The sequence below is a fragment of the Chinchilla lanigera genome, unplaced genomic scaffold (genome assembly GCF_000276665.1).
Source record: "Chinchilla lanigera isolate Chin_1 unplaced genomic scaffold, ChiLan1.0 scaffold00001, whole genome shotgun sequence".
Classification (NCBI taxonomy): domain Eukaryota; kingdom Metazoa; phylum Chordata; class Mammalia; order Rodentia; family Chinchillidae; genus Chinchilla; species Chinchilla lanigera.
The window spans coordinates 50174393-50196759 of NW_004955402.1; the positions used below are offsets into that span (position 1 = coordinate 50174393).

General features: G+C 32.6%; 1 protein-coding gene across 1 annotated transcript in view; it reads right to left on the reverse strand.

Moving 5' to 3' along the window:
• The window catches only part of Cdh19 (cadherin 19, type 2), a 102976-nt gene that overhangs the window by 63486 nt on the left and 17123 nt on the right, over nucleotides 1-22367 (reverse strand). The window contains exons 2-5 of the mRNA XM_013511279.1: nucleotides 19690-19993; nucleotides 15872-16166; nucleotides 4998-5117; nucleotides 2755-2919 (exon numbers count right to left, since the gene is read on the reverse strand). Of these exons, the coding sequence (XP_013366733.1) occupies nucleotides 2755-2919; nucleotides 4998-5117; nucleotides 15872-16166; nucleotides 19690-19917 (808 nt within the window). The 5' untranslated portion in view covers nucleotides 19918-19993. The remainder of the gene's footprint in view (nucleotides 1-2754; nucleotides 2920-4997; nucleotides 5118-15871; nucleotides 16167-19689; nucleotides 19994-22367) is intronic.

The following is a 22367-nucleotide window of genomic DNA, read 5'->3' on the forward strand; positions in this document are numbered from 1 at the left end:
TTTGAAAGAATGAAACCTGGATTTGTTAGTGATTTACATGGGGAAATCTATAGGAAGAAGTGGTTTGGAGAAGGAAAATAAGATCAGGAGATCAATAAAATTCTAAAGTAATAAATTTTAACTTTGCTTGATATAATAAGAAAGGTGATGTGTAGACAGTTAGATGTATATGGGTGGAGTTCATGACGTACCTCAGAACAGAGTTATAAATTTGGAAGTTTTCAGCAGAGAGATAATTATTGTAGCCATATGGGTGGATAACATCAAGGAGTAAGTGTAATAAGCAGAACAATAAGGTCTGCTTTGTCCCATTTATATTCTAAAGTTTAAAATATATAGAGATGAATTAGAACTAGCAAATAGAAAAATGACCAGCTAAACTAGAAGAAAAATCTAACAAGAGAGTGAGAGTGTTTCATGGGAGGAGTGCTCAATTCTGTCAAATTAAGTCCAGAAACTAAACTACATGGTAACAAAAAATTGACATTAATTTTGGTTAGTTTGCATTACTGATATGAATAAAATCTGCCTGGTCAGATGGTTTGGATGAAACCAAAATGGACTGACTTCCAGTTTAGGGAAAGTAATAGAAGAAAGTGTTCACATAACTCCTAAATTTTCTCTAAGAGAAAGAACACAGGGAAAAGAACAAGTGTTATTAGCTAAATACGGAAGAGATATCAATGAAGTATTTCTGTTTGCATTTGCTTTAAAGATGAGAGGAAAATAGTCACACACATTTGGGTGCTCCTAGCAATGATCCAGCTAGGAAGAAATTGTCAAAATAAAGGAGAGGCATGTTTGAGTAATGTCCCAGACTAAGGGGCAAGGACGTGGCCCACAGCTGTGGGTGTACATAAAGAACATTTCGACTGAGAGGACAACAGGATTTCAGCAGAGAAAACTGATGTAAATATGAGTAAAGGAGCAGGTGTCAGGCTCAGCTATGCTCAAATCTTTCAGACAATTTTACATGTGGACTCTGAGTAAATCAGAGAATTTTTAAATGTATTTTAAATATTCTAATTTTGTGATAATACTTGTGAAAGTATAATTTGTAAAATGTCAAAAACAAATGAATAACAGTAGCAGAACCTTCAGAGATAGCTTGGTGTCTAAGTTTCCTTGTGAATTTCAACTTCCAGAGCCTTCTACATGCTCCGCACCTCATCTTCTTGAACTTGGACTAGACTTGCTCACTATATCCAGCTGCTATCTTTTCTATATGTCCTATTCCTGTATTTTATGATGTCCTTCTATTTCAGCTTTAATTAGGCATTTTTCTCATTTATAAGTCATATTCTTTAGGAAGTCAGATTCATGGTGCAGAGACAGAAATATTCCTCACACATTTCAGCACCTGTAGATGAAGTTACAAGCTACTGCCCTTTGCCTGTATCACAAAGACAAGCGAGCTTTGGCATATATCAGTGTCAAACTTTTATACTAATATTTTTTAAATGGAGTGATAGAGCAGAAACACAATTCTGGATTTGTAATACTGTCATGTGTTGCTTACCAATGGAGCTATGTTTTGAGAAATGTGTTCCTGCGATGTCTTTGATGCTGTGCAAACATGATAGAGTATCCTTACAAACCCAGATTGTATACCAGCTACATACCTAAGCTCTATGGGGAAGTCCCAAGCTACAAACATGTACAGCACTTTACTGTGTTGAACCAAATAAGCAATTGTAACACAGTGGTATTCGTGTACCTAAACATAGAAAGATACACTAAAAATAATAAGGGATAGGAATTTTCAGGTCCTTATTCATTGAAAGGTTCTCTGTTCATCATTGACAAAAACATCATTATATGGTACATAAGTGTTTTTCTTGAGTAACCGGAGATTAGACAATCCTAGCATGGAAAGAATTGACCAATCTGAGCAGAAGAGTGTCTATATTATTTAGATGCTCTGTTTGTGGATATGTCTATACACTACCAGCCTTTCTTAAGTGTACACAACTAATTAATGGCAAATCCTGAAAGTGAAAATAAATTTGCATGGTGCCAGCTTCCTTTGATTATACATCAACTGTTACACAAGAAGGATATCAGTGAAAAAAGCACTTCACTTCAGCCATCAAATACCCATGATTTAACTTGACTTTGAGGAATGTGTAGGGAAATGGAGAAAGAAGGAAAACAAGAAGTAATTAAAAGACAGCTTTATTCCTATAAATCAATGACCAACACCTAGAAAATCATGGTATGGTGGAATATATATGTATATAAACACATAAACATATGTACACATTTATGCATATCTATTATTTCTATCAGCTGCTTTCTTTCCTACTCCAGAGTTTCTGAAAATAACACAACTCTTGCAGATACCTTGGTCATAGTCTGGATAGAACCACACTAAACTCTCTTAATTCAATTAGTTATAAGTCATGGAATGTGTGGCAGCTTGTTAGAACATCAATAGAACACTATGTAATATCACTTATTTGTATTTGGCTTTCAAGGTTTTAATTGTATCTTGGAATAGTTTTAAGATTTAATTTATGCAAAACTTACATGGGCACAGTGGTTTTAGAATGTGAACTCTTAACATCTGTCTGTATTTAGTATACTTATATGTACATTACAATGAAAATTCACAGTGTTTTCTACTGGGGCTGGGGATTTAGCTCAGCGGCACATTGTCTGCCTAGCAAGCGCGAGGTCGTGAGTTCGTTTCCCGGTACCGGAAGAAAAAACAAAACAAAACAAAACAAAACAAACACAATGTTTTCTACTTACTGTCTTTAAATATAGGCTTATTGTCATTAATATCTGAAAGTTTAATTAATACACTTGCTGTTCCAGACAGTGCTCCATGCTGCCCAATCATATCCTTGGCTTGAATAATTATCCAGTACTCATCCTGTAGCTCTCTGTCCATTTTAGAAGAAATTCTTATGATTCCTTTAAAATGCAACAAAATTCTAATTATTGTTTTATTATTAAGCATAACAACTTCCTAATTAATCTCTTAATAATTCCACCATGCAATCATTCTTTCCCTGTACGTTGAGCCACTATACCCTGAAAGTCACCCCCCTGGAGAACAATAACAATAATACATTCAACATCAACTCTACCCAGTGTCCAGACTTCTCAGCACAATGCAAAGAATGCTGGTAGGCCCTTCCTCAAATAGCATATAAAACTGCCGTCCAATTAGTCCAATGTTTTCACCTCCTTCCTATCTTCGGACTTCCAGTTACATTTCCCCCCAGAACCTGGAATAACCTTCCACTTTCTCTTCTCCTTGGGTGTAGTTTCAGTACAGCATTCTCATTTTGCTGTGCTCTGCTTTGACCACACAACCCTGAATTGTACTCACTCTCTAACTGTGTCTTTACTGTTCCACTTTAAAATTACACGTTAAATGTTTGCATTTACCAGCATGCATATGGTTACTATCTATAAGTTCCAAGAGGGAAAATTTTATGTTTTGGTTTGTTGTTTTAGCTATTATTATTTTAAAAGTTGCAATATTAAAACTGTAAATATCCAGTATATTTTTTAATGCCTAGCATGTAGCCTTTCTCAAACAAGACTGTCTGAAAAAATTAGAGTCTAATGTATTTGGGTTTGGTTTTCCCCGTTGCTATGAATTGAACCCAGGACACCCACACTAAGCTACTAAGTCATTAATTTGCTCAGGTTGAGCTCCAGTTTCCCATCCTTCTGCCTCAGCTCCCCATATTGCTAAAATTACAGGCATGACCCACCTTTCCTGGCTAAACCTTACTATTTTAAACATAAAATATCTCTAATCTTTTGTTTGTTTGTTTGACAAAAGGTCTTGCTATGTAGTCTAGGCTGACCTTGAATTCACACTGTAGCCTAAGCTGAACTTGAACATGCCATGATCTTCCTGAGTTCTGGGATTACAGGTGTAGGCCCCATGCCCAGCTAAACCTTAGTATTTTAAAACATTCACCACACATAATAAACTAATGTCTTTCCTGTGCATTACAAATTATAAAATACGTGTATCATAATTGGAAATGTTTTGGACATAGGGATGCATCACATTCATTAGAATATGACTCAAGAACTCTTAATTGAGAAAGGCTAAGAGTTTTAATATTTGCTGAATAAATAAATATATAAGAAATATTTGAACATTCAACAAAATGGTTTAGTTATTTAAACCTGCTATGTCATGAATTGGAAATAATACTTCCTCCTACTAACTACCATAAAAAGTTTACTTCCTGTATTTCTTACACTTTTAGTAATTAGTTAAGATATTCTTTCATCCTTAAATACCATCAGCTCCTCAGCACATGTATCATATAAGTTTAATCTTGATTTTGTATACAATGAACTGTGTTTGTTCAATAAAGTACTGTTATATATATTTCTATGTATTCAATACATATGTTTGATAGAGAGATAAATGATGTGTTATAATTACTTTATTAGGCATTTGACTGATTAAAATGAGTTGGAGAAGCACTGACATAATCAAGTATAATATTCATATCAATTAAAATTTATAAAATACAGACCTTTAAGTGAATGACTCTTACCAACTCAAACATCTGACTTAACCTTCATACTTAATCTCATTTATCTGGTTCAGTATGAACACGTATCTCACCTCAATGTTAATTTGTATGTCGCTGTTGACTAATGTGGAGAGTTCTTTCGTGTACCGTTTTCTACAATTATTTGTAACTGTCATTTCTTCATATTTTTCAGCTGGGCTCCCAGTCTCTTTTCCGACTGATTTACAAGAATCTTTGATATGTTTTATAACACAAATATTTTATACATAAATTGCATAAAGTGACAATGGAAAATCCAATCTTTTAATCTTAGACAAAAAAGCTTAAATTCTAAGGATAATTCAATGTGTAAGAACAAATGCCCGTTCATTTATCTAATATTTGGGTCTGATGTGAAACACGTTTCTAAGGGGATAATTTTTGCTGACATTCCCTGCTTTAAAATGAGGTTGAACTGCACTTTGTCTTACTCACAAATACCTGTTGTTGGTTCAACAGAAAAATATGCTTGGCCTTGTAGCAAGCTGTAGAGGAGGCGAGCATTATTGCCAGTAGCTGGGTCATCTGCATCGCTTGCTGTCACCTGGGTGACAAATGTTCCTGTAGAGAGAGTATATTAACAGGAAATTAAGGCTTTTGCCTGCTCCAATAATGAATTCAATTCTGTAAAGCACTGTTTATTTAGTCAGTAAGATGATGATGTAAAACAAAATCTCACTCTACTTCCTGCACCTAAATTACAAGAGTAATTATTTTATGAACAAAAGATTACAACTGTACAAAAACAGACTTCCATACACAATTAGAATTCTAAGCTTGTAGATTCATAGCATAATAAAAGGTACTTACTAAACAATGCTTTCTAAAGTATAATTTATTTTATTATAGTATCTCATTCTGAGAGGTACTATTAGTAGAAGAATAACAAAAGAACTTGGAAATGCTTTCTTATAAAACTTAATAGTTGGCCTGTATCTTAAATACATGGCAGAATATTGAATGGTATTTGTGAAAACAGTTGAAGTGAACTTGAAAGAGGATCCTATTGAGTATAAGCATAATATTTAGCTCTACTTAATTCATTTCCTATAAATGTACTTCCTTTGAAGATTAACAAAAGAAGGCAAATCTAGCAGATGTCAATAAATTAAATATTGCCATTAAAATTTACAACTTGCTTTTAGTTGCAGATTTCACTGCCTATAAACAATAAAACCAACTGGAACAATTATAACTATATTTAATGTAAATGTTCAGCATTGCAACATAGTATTGAAAATGCTGAGATATTAAATTACATTTCCATAACTCTGAAGTCCATAATTACCAACTTCCTTGGAAACTCACATTTGTTGAAAAACAGTACCATTTAAAAGTTGTATAAATGGAGAAGAATCAAATGGCCTCTGTATTTTTCTTCACAACTAACATCATAAATTTTCCAGTCATAATCTAGCCTTATAAACCAAGACGCTGTGATAAGGAATCTCTTCTGTACTTCATTTACTCTTTAAAACTTTCACTCTAAACTTTGAAAGTGTATATTTGTTTACTATCATGCTCATTAATCACATCTAATATTAAATTGTGACAATATTTTAATATCATACAGTATGTTACATCATTTAATATAATTTTAATACATAATGTATTCAATGGACTCAAACAATAAGAATAAAACACATAAAAATATCTTTAACTGCCCTTTCAAATACCTAATTATCCCAAATATTTGACATATAGACAAATTAATTTTATGTGCTTTCATAATATATTGATGCACTAAGAATGAAAATTTATTCAAATAAAATGGTTTACAAGGACAATTAATTCAATCAGTTGGAATTCATTTGGACAAAATTTGTCCTTTTTTAAATTTTTTGTTAGTTCATGTATGTAGTTCATAACTTTTACATTCCTTGTGGGGAACTGATACATGTACACAATACATCTGAACTCCTTGTATTAATCCATTTCCCTTTTCTTCCTCCTCCCTGCATGCGTGTCCTCTTTCCCTTCCTCTTTAAATTTTGTTCCTTTAACTATACTCCAGTGCGCACAACCATTGTCTTCCCATTTCCACATTATATCTCTGCCTTGTTTTTTTCCATAAGAGTTTTGCATTTTGATGCCCACATCTAAGCTAGCTTTAGCTTCAGGAACTATCATCGAAATCATGGTATTGCAAAGCACTGACTAAAAGAAACCTTTGATTTTAGGATTCTTAACCTAGAACTATACAAATAATAACCAGGATGAAAAAGAAATGCAATCACTCCTACAAATCACCCGGCACTTTGTTCACAGAAATTGAGTTAGGGAGTTAGATTATTTTTCCCATTTCAATTTTTTAACAGTACATTTTAATGTGATGCTTCATTTACTTCTAAACAAAACTTACCTCTTCAGTGCCTTAAGCTACTGTTCTCTTGAGCTCTACTACAGGCTGTTCATGTATCATAAAATAATATCTGAGTGTGTGGACCTTTTTTAAAAGTCAAACTCTTAGAAATTTAAGGTATATAAATTGTGATATATTATACAATGAGACTGACTACTTCTCTTGTTAACTTAGATTTCTAGAGTAATATTTATCAGTGCCTGAGAACTATGATATTTTTAAAATACCAAATCTCCAGAAGGGAAGTGAATCTACATTGTTTCAATCATGATTAGAGCTTGGTCAGAACTACTAGTGGCTACACAGTGATTCACTCTTCATATAAGATTTTTGCAGCAAAAATATGCAGCATTATTTCCAAAAAATACTAAATATAGGTTTCCCTTAATTCCTACTTATGGTTTGAAAATATTGCCTGAAAAATTGAGAATTTTAACAATGTTCAATTTTAATATTATGCTATTATTCTATTACCTTTGTCATAGTTTTAGATGATTTATACTTTTTTCCTGCTCAATTTTTATTTTCATTCAAATTCATAGACTAAACAACTGTAAATGCTATCAAATATTTAAAATTTTTCACAAAATAAAAGCCAAATATAATATGAAATCCTAGTTGTTTTCCTTATCAATAATGTAAATTCTGGAGAAACCTCCAATAAAGATTTTAGTGCAATAAAAAGGACAACAATAATGAATAATCATCAAAGCAATCCAGAAACAGAACACTTGATAAGATGTGAATATTTCTGTTTTGCATGAAGACTGCAAGAGAATCAATACATGTGTTCACTTATAACTGGCAGCCGGCCCAAAATTGACAAAATTATTATGAGATAAATAATATGTCTTTCATTGGAAATTATCAATTGTTTCATAGACTTTCCTTTCTCATATACAGTTATATATAGTTTAAGTCACTTGAAGATTGACACATAATTTCTACATTAATTTTTATTTATTTATTTTTTGGCCTTTTGAAAAAAGGGCCCAACGGGCAAGTTGGGCCGGCCCTGAACCCAACTTGGAACCCAAGCCGGCCCCGAAACCAAAAAGAACCCCCGGCCCCAACCCCCCAAAGGCCGGGAATAAAAGGGGGCAACAAAAACCCCAACCCCAACTTAAATTTTATAAGAATATATGTAATCCATTTTCATTTATCAGTAATATCAAACACCCATAATGATTTAGACATAGTAAATATTATCACAATGCTCCTCAAGTACAGCAGAATTTCTCAGCTTCTGTAATTACTTCTTTTTGTGATAGGATCATAGTATTGTGCTAGAATGACTCTCAAAATGTTCATAAGTAATGTAGTTCTCATGTCTTCATCATTGGATTCCCTAACTATATTTCAGTCATTGTTACAAAATGTGGTTATTCTTTAAAATACTATGGGAACTATCCAGGAGAGAACTGGCCCATTTCTGCCGACTTATGGAAATGTTTAAAACATTTTATTTTTATAGAAAAATCTACTGTGAAATTTTAAATCAGAAGAAAATAGTTTGAATTATAAGATATTTATAAGACATTTGCTGGAATAGAACATACATCATCAATGAAAAACGATATCCATACATTATAACTGTATACCCATATTGCCCAATCTCCATGGTATGGCTGGGGTGTTAAATATCTGCTAAAAGCTCATGTATTGGAATGTTGGCCCCAGCTGATGGTGTTTTGGGAAGGTCACAGAATCTCTAGGAGGTGCAACATAACTGGAGGAAGTCAGACTTTCTGAGTGAACATTTGAAGAGTATATGTTTCCTTGATTCTTGTCTATAAGGCAATGAGCTACTATGTTTCATCACACCCTTTCCACTGGAAAGTTCTGCTTCATCGCGGAGCCAGAGCAAAGGCACCAATAATCATTAATTGAAAGTCACAACAAACATTTCCTTCTTTAAGTTGGCTTTCTTATGTATTTTGTGACAGTAATGGAAAGCTAGCATACTTTGTTTAATGTACAATATATACATTTCAGTGTGTCACATATGTATATATATATAGATATATGTATCAAATCTAAGATAAAGAATCTAGATAATTGTCAAAAGGGAGAATAACACAGATTCTAAAAATTGTGCAGCTGTAACTCCACATAAATTGACAATTCAATAGCATAATTTAAAGTTTCAATGGAGTTTGGATCAGTTGATCTCATTACGTAAATGAACGGTTGTTTTAACATTATGATATTATAATATACTTTGGGCATTAATAAAATTAAAAAGGAAAAATATATAAAATTATATTACATTTTAAAAACAGATAAAATATCACCTTTCATTTGCAATAAAACAATATTTGTTATAAAAGGTGACATTCTATATCTGATAGTAGAGATTTTAAAAATTTCACACAAATCCCATTTAATTGGGAATTTGAGAATTTTCCTCTAAAATAAAAAGACTATTTCCTATCACAGGAAAAATTTACTTAACTTATTACAATGAGGCAATATAATTTTATAAAGATATATATATATATATTGGGCCTGGTGGTACATGCCTATAAAACCAGTGCTTGGAGGCTGAGGCAGAGGGATTCCCATTAGGTCAAGGCCAACCTCACAGTGAGTTAAAGGCCAGCCTAGGCTACATACTGAGATGCCGTCCAAAAAAAATAACAGCACCACCAAGAAGAAATGATATATAAATAAAGAAAATAAATAAAACTATAATAATTGTAATAATTTAAAAGGTAGTATAATATGCTAATAAATTAGTTTCCAGAAAAGCATTATATGAGTAAATCTGGACATGTGACAGAAGCAAATAACCCAGAATGGACATGTGAACACTAAGTTGCTTCATCATTCATTCCTACATTATGTTGCAAAATATCACCCTGTAATCAGAATTGTATATTTGTCGGTAACTTAAAATTTTACATTGATCAGTTCACTGAAATCAAGTCAAGAATTGCAGACAGACAATAAGAAAATCCTTCTCTTGGTGACTGAGGCAAACAAAGGTCACCAGGCATCTTAGACTAAGGTCCCTAACGTTAGACCAGAGAGTCCCTGAGCTGCTAGGAAATTCAGACCCAAAACACCTAGACTCAAGGTATAAGTATCCTCTTACATCCATGTCTCTACTGATAGATTACAAATGTGTAGTTAGAAAAAACAGTCTCACACATATTAAGAGTAACTTACCAATCAAATTTTCTCAAAAGGAAAATAAAAGTAGAATCAATGCAATAATTCTGGGTTCTATTTTTATATCTATAGTTAATATCCATTGCTTATTTCACTATTGAGAGCTTTTTAAAAAGTGCAAGTTTAAATTATTAGTTATGTGTTTCTAGGTAGTTTCTGAACCTTTACAATTATCTATTACAAAATGTTTTGGTGAAATTGAGTTTAATCTGACACTTGGTTTTGCCCATTTAATCATTTACAGCAGAGAAACTTATGAAGGAAGGTTAACACAGAATGTAAACTTGTACCAAACGCTTCAGGGAAAAAGCATAGATTAGTCTTCTCTGGAAATTTCTTTTGCTAATATATTCTTTAGTTTGTTATGATATACACAGAACTTATGAGACAAATGTATGTTCATATGAGGCACAATACTTAACTGTGTATGTGAAATTACATGTAAGTTTTAGATTGTTGTGATAGTGTTGATTAAATGCTAAAATGTATAAGGTTACATGATGTATTTGAAGATTGAAATTATTAATAATACTTTTCAGCACGTCAGATTTATTCTGTCACCACAGAGAAACCTCGTATAAGAAATGTGTGATGCTGTCACAGAATATTGAGTTATTTGAATTTTATTATCAACCAGGCATTTTACTGAAGACTGGATGTTTTTCATCCAAATGTTAAGTTTAACATTAGTAACAAACTTTATAGTGTGATATCTCCTTCTCACATAGAATGTTTTATCTCCCAGCAATTATGGGAGCCATCCAAATACAAAAGCATAAAAGAGTTATAAATTTTTATGTGTGGACTAATTTAGATATCATGTAGGCAATAAGAAACGCAGCAACCTGTGGCAAGGGCATTTTGTAATTACAGCTTACATTTATTACAGATCCCTAAAGTAAACACATGTGTCATAGTTTATCTTAGTGTTTCTGTGCAGAGATTCAAACTACAGATTTCAAAATGACTCATTTACTTTAGTATGTAATATTTTCTTGGCTTTAAATTCAGTAGTATGAAAGTTAACAAGCTTTTTTTAGCATGAGGATATAAATTGTCTAATAGAAAAGCTGTTTTAAAACACAGTTTTAGTACAAGTGCTTTTTGTTCAATCTAAAATAAATTTTTTTAGATGTGGATTTTTTATATTGGTCTACTTTAAAGCAGTGCAAGTTGAGTACTAAAGTTTTTTGCCTACAGTCTAAATCTGTGATTTTGGTAACAATGGAACAGATAAAAGAAGAATGAGATGACCCAGTAATCAAACTGAGTTTCATCAATCCCTTTGTTTATTCCTCCACCCAGAGACAGAGTTCAGGGGCTGAGGTTTTGGCTCAGCGGCACAGCGCCTGCCTGGCAAATGCAAGGTTGTGAGTTCAATTCCTGGTACCGGAAAAAAAAAAAAAAACAGACAGAGATCTGATTTTATTGTATGAAGATAATTATTTATTTACAAATCTGGATTTTCCCCATTATTTTTGAATTGAGTTTGTAGAAGCAACTACTTTATAACCTAGAACCTTTGAGTGCAACTCTGAAAATAGATGCTGTTTCCCTACTCATCATCTTAACTGTGCAAAGGATTCTTCAGGTATCTTTCTTTTTCTGACCACAGCCACTTGAAAACTAGGCCACTGATACACTTTGGGGTTATATCTTTAGCACCAGTACTTTTTATAATCTGATATAATAGAATATTAGTCAAACAAATTAACCTGTGTTAGAGGCTGGGGGTTTAGCTCAGTGGCAGAGCACCTGCCTGGCAAGCAAGAGGTAGTGAGTTCAATTCCCGATACAGAGGGGGGGAGAAAAACAAAACAAAAAAATTAATCTGTGTTTGAGAAAAAAAAAAACAGTGTATTCAGAAGGGATAAGAAGAACCATTTGTCATAGTCCCATTTGTTTTAACTTGTGTCCAAAGGCATAAAATCCTTGAAATTTAATGTTTGAATCTGATAAATTTCAATAAATAAGGATTTTTTTCTTAAAAATAGATGAAATTATATAAATTTCTATGTATTTCACATTACATTGTTCTTACAGCACCACTGCACTATGAAATACATGTGCCATATTGATGATAGATTATTAGAACAAATTCTCTATGTGGTTTTCCAAAAATAATACAAAAGTGATGTAAAATATTCCTTAATAATTATTGAATTCAGTATTGCCAGCATAGTCTGCATTTTAAATCTGAAATGTCTGATTGTCTTTTTTAGCTAATAAAGTACCTAAAATTTCATCTACAAATCGTTCTATTTTCAAATACATCCTGGTTTTTATATTAAGTAAAATGATTAACATAAATATAAGGAATGTTGGAAACTCTTTAATGTTGGAAGTGATGTGCTAGCTGCCTCCTGCCATCAAAACGTGTGGGATGATATTTATTTGGTAAAGCTGCAAAGATTACGAGTAGGAAATAAAATTATTAGTAATCTATTCCCCTTACTCTCTCTGGGCAAAAATATATACAACTAAGTTTCACAGGAGTCAGATTTTAAATTTTCTTTTTATAGATACATACACACATATGTCATAGTGTCAACTACACAGCAAGATCCTATCTCAAAAAACAAAAAGATTTAAGGATGTGTTTTGGTAAAATAATTCAAGTAAATATTGAGAGAGAAAGAAATCCATAATAATTTTATTAGTTTGTTGCCTTACTTCAAAGTAAAGTAACGCAGTAACACTTCCAAGGAAAAGTGTTTAGGAGGCCTTATAGAGGAATAGAAAGTTTCTTCCTTTTACGTTGTAGACTACATTGTGACAGCCTCTGACCATCACTTCATTATCCTCCCTCTTCCAAAGAAAGGTAGAGGACAGCCTACTGATTTACTCTATCCAAACCTGAGCCCCTACTGGTGCACTCTTAGCATGTACAGACTGACTGATAACTTGTACATACATCTCAAGCTGCAATGCACAGAAATGTGCAGCAGTCAGGTATTGCACAGATCGAACTTTCAATCTCCTATCTCTTGCAGTGCAGCAGCTCTGATGCCATGTTACCAATACTCTAATATAAGACAACTAATTCCTGTGTGATCTCACCATTTAATGCTTAAAAATGACTATTTTGAATACCCTCTCTATAAAATTCTATTATTTTGTCCTCAGTCACTGTCTTTGTATCATACTTCATTGACAAAATAGAAAGAAAAAACACTTAACAATTAATCCTTTAAGAACCAGTATGGTAATATACTTAAATGTATCTCGTCTTGGATATCATGACATTCTTGTTTTAAGTGTAGTCATATGCCAGTTTGTTTTGTCATATATCCTTTTGTTTTGTTTCAAAATATTTATCTTTGAAATATTGCTTATAGTATATACCTATGTTAACTCTCATCTTTTAATTTTCAAATAAATGTAAAAATTATACATATTTGTGAGGTACAAAGTGATGTTTTAACTTATAAATACTAAGTGAAATGACCAATTTGAGCAGCTTTTCACTTTTTTATCATTGCCAAATAAACCGAGAGTGATAAAATAATTCCTTAAAATTCATTTTCCTTTCACCGTGTCTCACAACTCTATTTGCCTATAAGAGTATTTTTTTAAGTTCACTAAATTCATTCTCACCTCCTCTTTGCCTTCCATTCTTGTCAGAGAAGAGTCTCCAACATATTACAACAGAAAAAAATAAACAAACCTGTTCCTATCAAAATCACCAGGGGCTTTCAACTTGCCAAATCCAAAGTCATTCATTTGCCTTGATTTTATTTACCCCCACAGAACCATTCCACGTGGTAGAATTATCTCTTATTTTGTAAAATCCTCTGATGTCTTTCTTTTACATATATTGCAGGACAATCACATTTATTTTAATTTTTCAGCCAATACTTTTTTAACTTTTAAAAGTTTCACTAATACAGAATTCGAATACATGCAGTTTACAGTCACGGCGAGGGTGGGTACATATGCTTACTACGGCTTGGTTCCTTTTTTACATCCTCTCCTTCTCTCCTCACTCCATCCTTCCTCTCTAATTCCCCTCTTCCAGTTTTCATTCTTGTTGATGTTATTAATCTTAGCCTTTGTTATGGTGCATAATGCTTACATTCGTTGAGATTCTTAGGTTCCTGTACTTGGTATACCTTTATTCTATATTTCTCCCTTCTCCTCCTCTGCACCTCTCACCCTAGTTCCCTTGGACACCTGCCCTATTACAAGAGATCCATCCCCAATACACAATCTTAAATACCATGTGTCAGCTCTCTTGTGCATGTGGCAAAGTACAATAAAGGGAGTAAAAGAGGATGGATGGAAGGGGCCAAGAGGATGGATCACTTCCAGTCCTGTTGTGATTAGCAGTGGAGTCAGCCTGAATGCTCTGTCTTCTCTGCTATCAGTGTCCCTCCCACTGTCAGGCCCTACATCAGCTTGCTACATGTCAGTGACTCCCACATTACTACATGCAATTCTGTTCACTTTGCTATAAGATCTTTCCCTAGAGTGCGGTATGGCTGACCTCTTTTTATCATCACTTTAAAGATCTTCTCCTACATAGGCCCTGCTTCTTCAGGTAATTAATCGTAATTATACTTCACTTATACTTAAAACTGTCATAATATATGTTATTAGCTGTGATCATGTTTGTTAAAGATTCCTTATCTGTTGCTTGCGTTTATAACTACATGTGAACTAGAAATTAACTCCCATGTGTCCTTTATAATTTTATTCTATTTTCAAACATAGTCTTACCAGGTTAAGTCCATAACACATGCTTGAGGAGAAAGAAGAAGGCGGGAAGACTAGGAGGACAAGGGCAAAGGATGAAGGCGTCATGAGCAGAACAGGAGAGAGGAGAAAAGAAACACTATTTCTGTGCTCAGCTAACAAGCTGGAATATAAAAACGTCACAGACATTTTTATATCAACTGATAATTTGTCGTGATGCATACTGCACAGGGAAATGTTTATGCTGCATTTAAATAACTATATTCTAACCAACATGGAATGATACCTTTAAATTGTAAGTGCTAAAAGAAAATGTAAATTACAAATTGAAAAATCAGAAAAATATATTATGGAATACATACATATTTTAGAGTTATTGGATTATGAATAAATATTTAGTTAAAACAGTTCTAAAACGAGCTAGTACATTTTTAAATGATTATAATTAAATCACATTTGTCTGTCACAGGAAAATAAGGGAAATAAACTGTACTATGTGTTGTGCTGTCAAAATTTTGACTGAGTGAATGAAAGTCTTTTGTATAATTATGTTTCCCCCAATGGAATGATATTTCAAATTTCTATGGCAGTCAATTTTTATGTCTTGTAGAAATTAGTCTCTTCTATGTGTATTATGTTTACAATATTAATAACGAAATTATTAGATTTGAAAAGAAACTTGAAGTGCACGTAGCTCCATAGAGCTGTTTACCTATTTGGTTTCACTTTTTTGTCTTTACAGACTATGGTTTCCAAGCTTATAATTGCTTAGGTTTTATATTTCAGCTACATTTCATATTTACATTTTGTAGAATTTAATAAATTGCACAAATAAAATTGTCTAAGCTTCTTAATGCTTTCCAATTTGAAATAAAACTCTAAAATATGGACATTTATGTATATATATTAATATTTGCAATATTTTACAAAATTTTACTGCATAGCTGATTTTTTCAGAAGAATGTACTGATGCAGGAAGGAAGCGCTATTATAGAACTTAAAAATCTACTTCCAAACACATCCTCAACCTTTTAAATCTGTTGTCATTGCTATTATATGTTCGGTGTAAATTAACATGGAGTACCTTCTGGAGACATCTCAGGTACAGTGGCCACATAAGGTTCATGTAGGAATTTCGGTGCATTATCATTGATATCCGAAACTCTGATCACAAACTCAGACTCAGGCTCCACAGCCCTCCCAATCGCGGTGTCTATAACCTGGGCCCTCAGAGTGTACAGGGATTGCTCTTCTCTGTCAAGCTTCTGTTTCGCATATAGGTCACCTGTGTTTGGATCAATGACAAAAATACTGCCAGCTCCAACTCCCACAAGTTTGTACTGGAAAGAGTTGTTTCCGTTGTCTAAATCAGATCTTAGCTGCAAGTACAAAGAGAGACAATTCAGTTTCCAGATATACTGAAAAGAACACATAGTCTTTAATTATTTTACTTTCATGTATGTTAAACGTTTCTCAAGTCAATAATTCTATACAATCTCTGAATTAGATTAAGTGAAGTGAAATAAGAACTTCCAAATTAAAATCTGTCATCAAGCAGAGCAGTCTTAATTTTTACTTCATAAATAATCACAGAAATTTTAGTATTCTAAATACAAGTAGATAATTCTAGTGAAAACTATAGTAACTGAAAAATGTCTTTATTATAAATTCTGCACAAAATAATTGGTTCAAGTTTGGTAATTTCAGTGAAATTATATTCTCACATATTTATATTATGGGACTTAGAGAAAGTGAGGATAATACCTATTTAAATTATATCTCCTAATTAATCACTTATTTAACCAATGTTTTTATTGTCTTGACTGATAATACATTGAAGATGTGGCAATAATAGGGGAAAAAATTGAGGAAGGTAAGTAGAAAATGACCTCAGCAATCCACTAGGTATTCATTATATAGAATAATATTCACTAGTTCCTTTATATTCGTTCACACCAGTAATCATAACATTGAGGAACTTTTTTTTTGATGCAGTTAATCATATCAGTGGAGAAGAAAAGGAAGTCAAAAACATTTTTAAATTCATCCAGGAACATTTTTTGATGGAGATTTATCATTTTGACCACTTTATCCTTCTAAATACAGATCCTTTCCTAATCACAATTATGTAACCTGATAGTTAACCTTTGGATTTTAATGAAAAATATAAACTCTTGTATCCAACACAATCTATTTACTTCTCAAATGTGTATTTTTTGTTTATTAATTTATCTTTTGGTACTGGGAATTGAACTCGGGACCTTGTACTTGCAAGGCAGGTGTTTGTGCCACTGAGCTATATACCTTGCCCTGACATGTGTATTTTGTTCTTGTGCTAATATTTGTTTTTTTCATTTTGTAAAAAGTAAATTCGTCCTTTTTAGTTGATGGATTATTTAGGCTTTAAATTTATATGTAAAAATGTTATTTTGATATATTAAATTGGTTGTACCTTTTGCTTTTTTATTTTAAAGAGAATTAAAAAATATCAAATTGTTTTCACATAAAGATCTTCCACTTTTTTAAAAATAATGATCCTCTCATTATTGCAGATGTAACTTTTCTAGATTCATCACTTGTGAATATGCTCTTAAAGTAAAAGTGCCTCTTGAAGTACAAAGTTCACCATGAAGTCCAACATTAAACTGAAGACTTTCCAGTGGCCTGAGTTTTAACTTATTATTGTAGACTAGTAAGTAAAATTTTATGTGAATGTGGAGAAAATCTAAGCATACCTATATCACCAAATTTAAAAACTTAATGTATTGAACATCGATGTTACATAATGTAACAATGAAAGCAAATTGAAGAAACTAGTATCCAGGTTGAGTTTCTGCTGTAGTTCACTTAATCTAGTAATCTTGATTACTCATAAAGTAAGAGAAATATTCTGTTATGATGTCCAGAAATTAAGAAAAATAAATGTGTGTTCCAATTATTGTATCAAATGAAGAATAAATGGCCTAGGCTTGTAATGATACCAAGTGCATGTAATAAAGTCTGAGACTTTACTCAACATTAAAATGAAGATGTTATATGTCATAATAAAAGGTATTGCAGATATAGTTATGGTGTAATTTTCAAAATTATTCAGATTTCAAAATGTTTGCTTCAATACTCACCTTTTGATTTCACAATATACATTTGTTAAACACATTTTTGACCATAGTAAATATTGCAATATTTATTATGATTCTCTTTAAGACATTTTCCCAATTAAGTAGCCATTTTCAATTTGACAAACCTGAATCACATGAAATTTCAGTTTATGACCTCCATCTTAAACAATTTTAACAAATGAAATCAAAATAAGTTTACTTGGACACAGAAGTTATTTTTATCTTCACTACATTTAATTATATGTACTTAGGTATCCACTATAATTATTTCTTTAAACCAGTTATCTCTATGCTATTTAAGCCATATGAAATTGTTTAGAGGAAAAATATCTATTAGAGTATTTCCATAATTATCATTTTTTAATTTTTATTATTTTGGTAATGGAGATTTCACATTGAGCTACAGTATATCCCGGCCCTTTTTTATTTTTTGAGAAAAAGATCCACCAAAACACAACTTTGCCCTAGCTGGCCTTGGAAATTTCCCTCCTCTTGGTTCATCTTCCTACAGTGCTGGGATTACAGAGGTGCCTCACCATAGCTGGTTTCCAAAAATACATTCTATGGAATGAAAAGGATAGGCAACATCCATCCCAGGGACAGGAGGAAACTGGAGAGTCATGTACGGGGCAGTCAAAAACAACAACAACAACAAATAGAAAACTAGAAAGTGTGCCAAGCACAGAGGTAGCATTTGTTCCAGCCACTGTGGTGCATTTCGTTGCAGTGCCACATTACCAGCTGTGGTTTGTGACCCTGTTCGTTGATACTCTGTGGAGCTCATTGCAAATGTAGCTAGTGTGACTTGGAGTTAACTGTCAGGATTTAATGGGACCACATTTTTGTGATCTGTGCACATGCTTAACCCACAGAAATTTTAAAACATCACATGGGAGGAGAAGGAGTGTTTGTAACAGGCATGCACACACACCCACAGACAAATGTTTTACAGTCTGTTTGCTCAAGAGCTAAGCCCTGGGTTGAATGTACTCATATATATTTGTCTGATAGGATAAGTGAAACTCCATGGAATCTGGACGTACTAACTGCAGAAATCTTGAACGTGCTAGAAAAGACAGTCAGTGAATACTGAGTACTTTGCCCTTTGGGCCCAATTAAATTTTAGCGCTAGTTAATTAGCTGTCAGACTTATTTCAATTCTTTCATCTAGAGAAAGAGCCTTCTGAAAAAGGAAAGAAAAAAGATATGATATTGTAATTACCTGTGTTTAAGGAAAACCAAATAATTATATAAAACAAAAACATAAATAGATTTTTCTATCTCATTAAGAAAACTTTCTTCTGAGAGGGAAATAATTATTCTTTGTACTTCAGTCTTTCTAAGCACATGAAGTATTTGGGCTCTTGAAGCTCTTTGGCTGTAAAAGGATGTAGGATTTATTTGCTTCTTTAAAAATGAATGAGAGGTCGATGAACAGCTACTTAACAGAAAATCAGGCTAAGCATTGTTGGTGGATAATATTTGACTCCATATGGCTCCTTTGACCAATTACCAAAAGCAATACCATTAAGTTTTCAGAAGCTGATAAATGAAGATAGCATTGTCATATAGGATACTAAAGTGAAATGTGGAAACCAGAAATTCCCTTCTTCCTCTTGATTTTAGTGGATATTTTAGGTGTCTCTAAATTGAGGCTTGTGTTTGAGGATTTCAAGTTTTGTTGCAAAAAAAAGGACTAAAACTTCCATCCAGCACTAAAACTTTTCTAACTCATGTGATGTTGCTACAGTGCCCTTTAGTAAAACGTTCAGAAAATAAGTACCCGTCCAATCAGATGCTTAGTTGTGTTCATTTCCTCCGGTACAAAAAATTGGTTCCACACCCAGCCACGCTTCACTCTTAAGTGAGATCCCACTGGTTGCTTAACCTTCTCTGTTTTAGAGTCTTCTGCAGCCTTAAGACAAGGCCATAGGAGAGGGATTCCCAGCATAAAAGGCAGGAAGATATAACAATCCATTCTGAAGTCTTGATTCCAGCCGTTACTCTTCATAGGAAACGGGATGTTGCAAATAAAAATCTTGTGTTTCCTTATAATCCTGTTTTACACTTAAATGTCTTTTACATTCCTGAAGTATAAGAAACAAAACAAAGTTTGACATTTAAGAAATATCATTTCGTATATAACTGCTAAACACAGGTAACAACTTCTGAATCTAAGACAAAGTGGAATAAAAATGTACATTTAATTTATCTTCCAATTAAGCTACTTGATTGTATTTTGTAGCTCACCGGTAACTTGATTGGAATAATTATAAATTTCTGTTCAGGCATCATTTGTTTTAAATTGCAGTCATAAATCTGCCTGAAGGTTGAGAAGTTATTGGGGCAATTTCCTTGATTGACAGATGACATTGAGAGAGAATTTTTATTATTATTTAATTTACTTTCTTTCTCTTTCTGTCTCAGGAAAATCTCAAGCTAGTTTGTTAAAGTAACAGTCAAGCAAGGATCAATAAAAGTCGTATATGTCTCCTTTTCACTCGGTAGAACTAAAATTTCCCTCCCAGATTACCAAAGTGTGATGACTTATGCAGTTAGTTAAACAAGCAAATGAAAATTACTCTTAAAACATTACAAATGCAATAATTAATTAGATTAACACATTCTGACTAGAATTTTTCTGCAATATATTTACTTTATGTAGTTTAAGATGTGGAAAAGTAGTATCTATCTTTAAGAAGTAAAGATATTTTTAGACCATAAATATAAAACTATGGTGTTTGGGTAAAAATGGCTCCGTGTTTAGAGTACGTAAGCTGGATATAAAAACTATTTTCTACTACTTAAGTATTACAACAATAAACAGTCATACTGAGTTTTACATTTAAAATTCCCATTTACCTAAAGCAGAGCTTACCAATTGCTTCTGTCAGGACTGGTAATTCTCATCCTTATATCTAACTGAATAGCTTTGCATTGCCCGCATTTACACAATGTTCAAATAAAAGCAAGTTGGATGTATTTCTTCAGCTTTCATAAAGAAAAATAATTTGCTGAGTTCCACAGTATCATTTAATAGCATATAATCAATAGCAAATCCATAGCATCTCAGCTTAGAAGTTTCTCTGCTTAGTTCGTGTTTTGAACATGCTGAAAATATTTTAGGAATATCTCTGGAGAGAATTTTTTTAGAACTTAGGTGCTTATTAGGAAGAGTTGCTAAAAACACCTAATTAAGAAAGAGCACGGGGATTCTGTGTTCCTTCTGTAACCCCTTGAAGTGGATGTTTTCTGTTAGTAATTTACTTGGCGAAGGTCATAAAGATACTCAGAAGGAGGTGAAAATTCAGGATGTATTTTATGCTTAAATTGTATATGTAAAATGCATGCATCTATTCTTTAATTATTGCTAACATATACATTTTAATAACTAATAATTTTCTTTATGAGAAGATATTTTTATAAGTTTGGTAAACTATCATCAGTGCTGATATAAAATGTACTTGTTATATTTGGCTAAATAGCATCTCTGTTAACAATATTATATTTTCATACAGCTAAAAATAGATACAGCCTAGGTTTACTACCTAGGTTTAGCAATTATCAGTACAAGATCAATCTCCTATTATCCCCACATGGGCACAATTCCTGAAAGTAAAATAAATTTCATAATCAGTCATTTTAATAATTTGAGACACACATACATACACACACATGCACACACACAGGCATGTAGACTATGAATGTTTTAGGATGTACACCATTTAAAAAATCAGAATTGACAAGGTGCACTGGAGTATGCCTTCAATCCCTATTTGTTGGTTGATCCATATGTTGCCAGTGGATCTATTCTTCTTCATGAATTTTCTACTCAAATCTCTTTTTAAAAATTACCTATTGTCGATAGTCACTGTCTAGCAACAACAGACAAATAAAAATATGTAAGACAAATAATGTCCGAACAGATACTGTAGTAATAGAATAACATCAGGGAAGTTAGGAGAAACAGTGAATTTAAGTTATATAGCAGGAAGTACAAAATTATTCACACTGTTTAAAAGGAGTTAACAAAACATTACCAACAATAAGTAAAGATTATTAGGTAAGAGTTAAAAATTTAACCCAACTGTGTACTTTACAGCAGAACACACTTTAATTATTAATACATAGATAGATCAGAAGAAAAATGATGGAAGTGGTATAAATAAAAATTGTTTGTTGAAATATTGTATTAGCATTTCAAATAAAACCTTGTGATAAAAAGCATTGCATGAAATAAAAAGGGATACATACAAAGATAAAATAGATAAAGTCATCATGAGGCCTAACAGTTCTTAACAAGAGCCAATGTATTGCAAAGTTTTAAAATACATGAAACAAAAACTCATCCGAGAGAAGAGAAAGTAGAAAAAGTGATAATTTTATTGAATTACTGAACACTGTTCTACTTCACTGAGAAAGCATCAGGATAGAGAAATCATCACCTCTAAAAAAAGATTT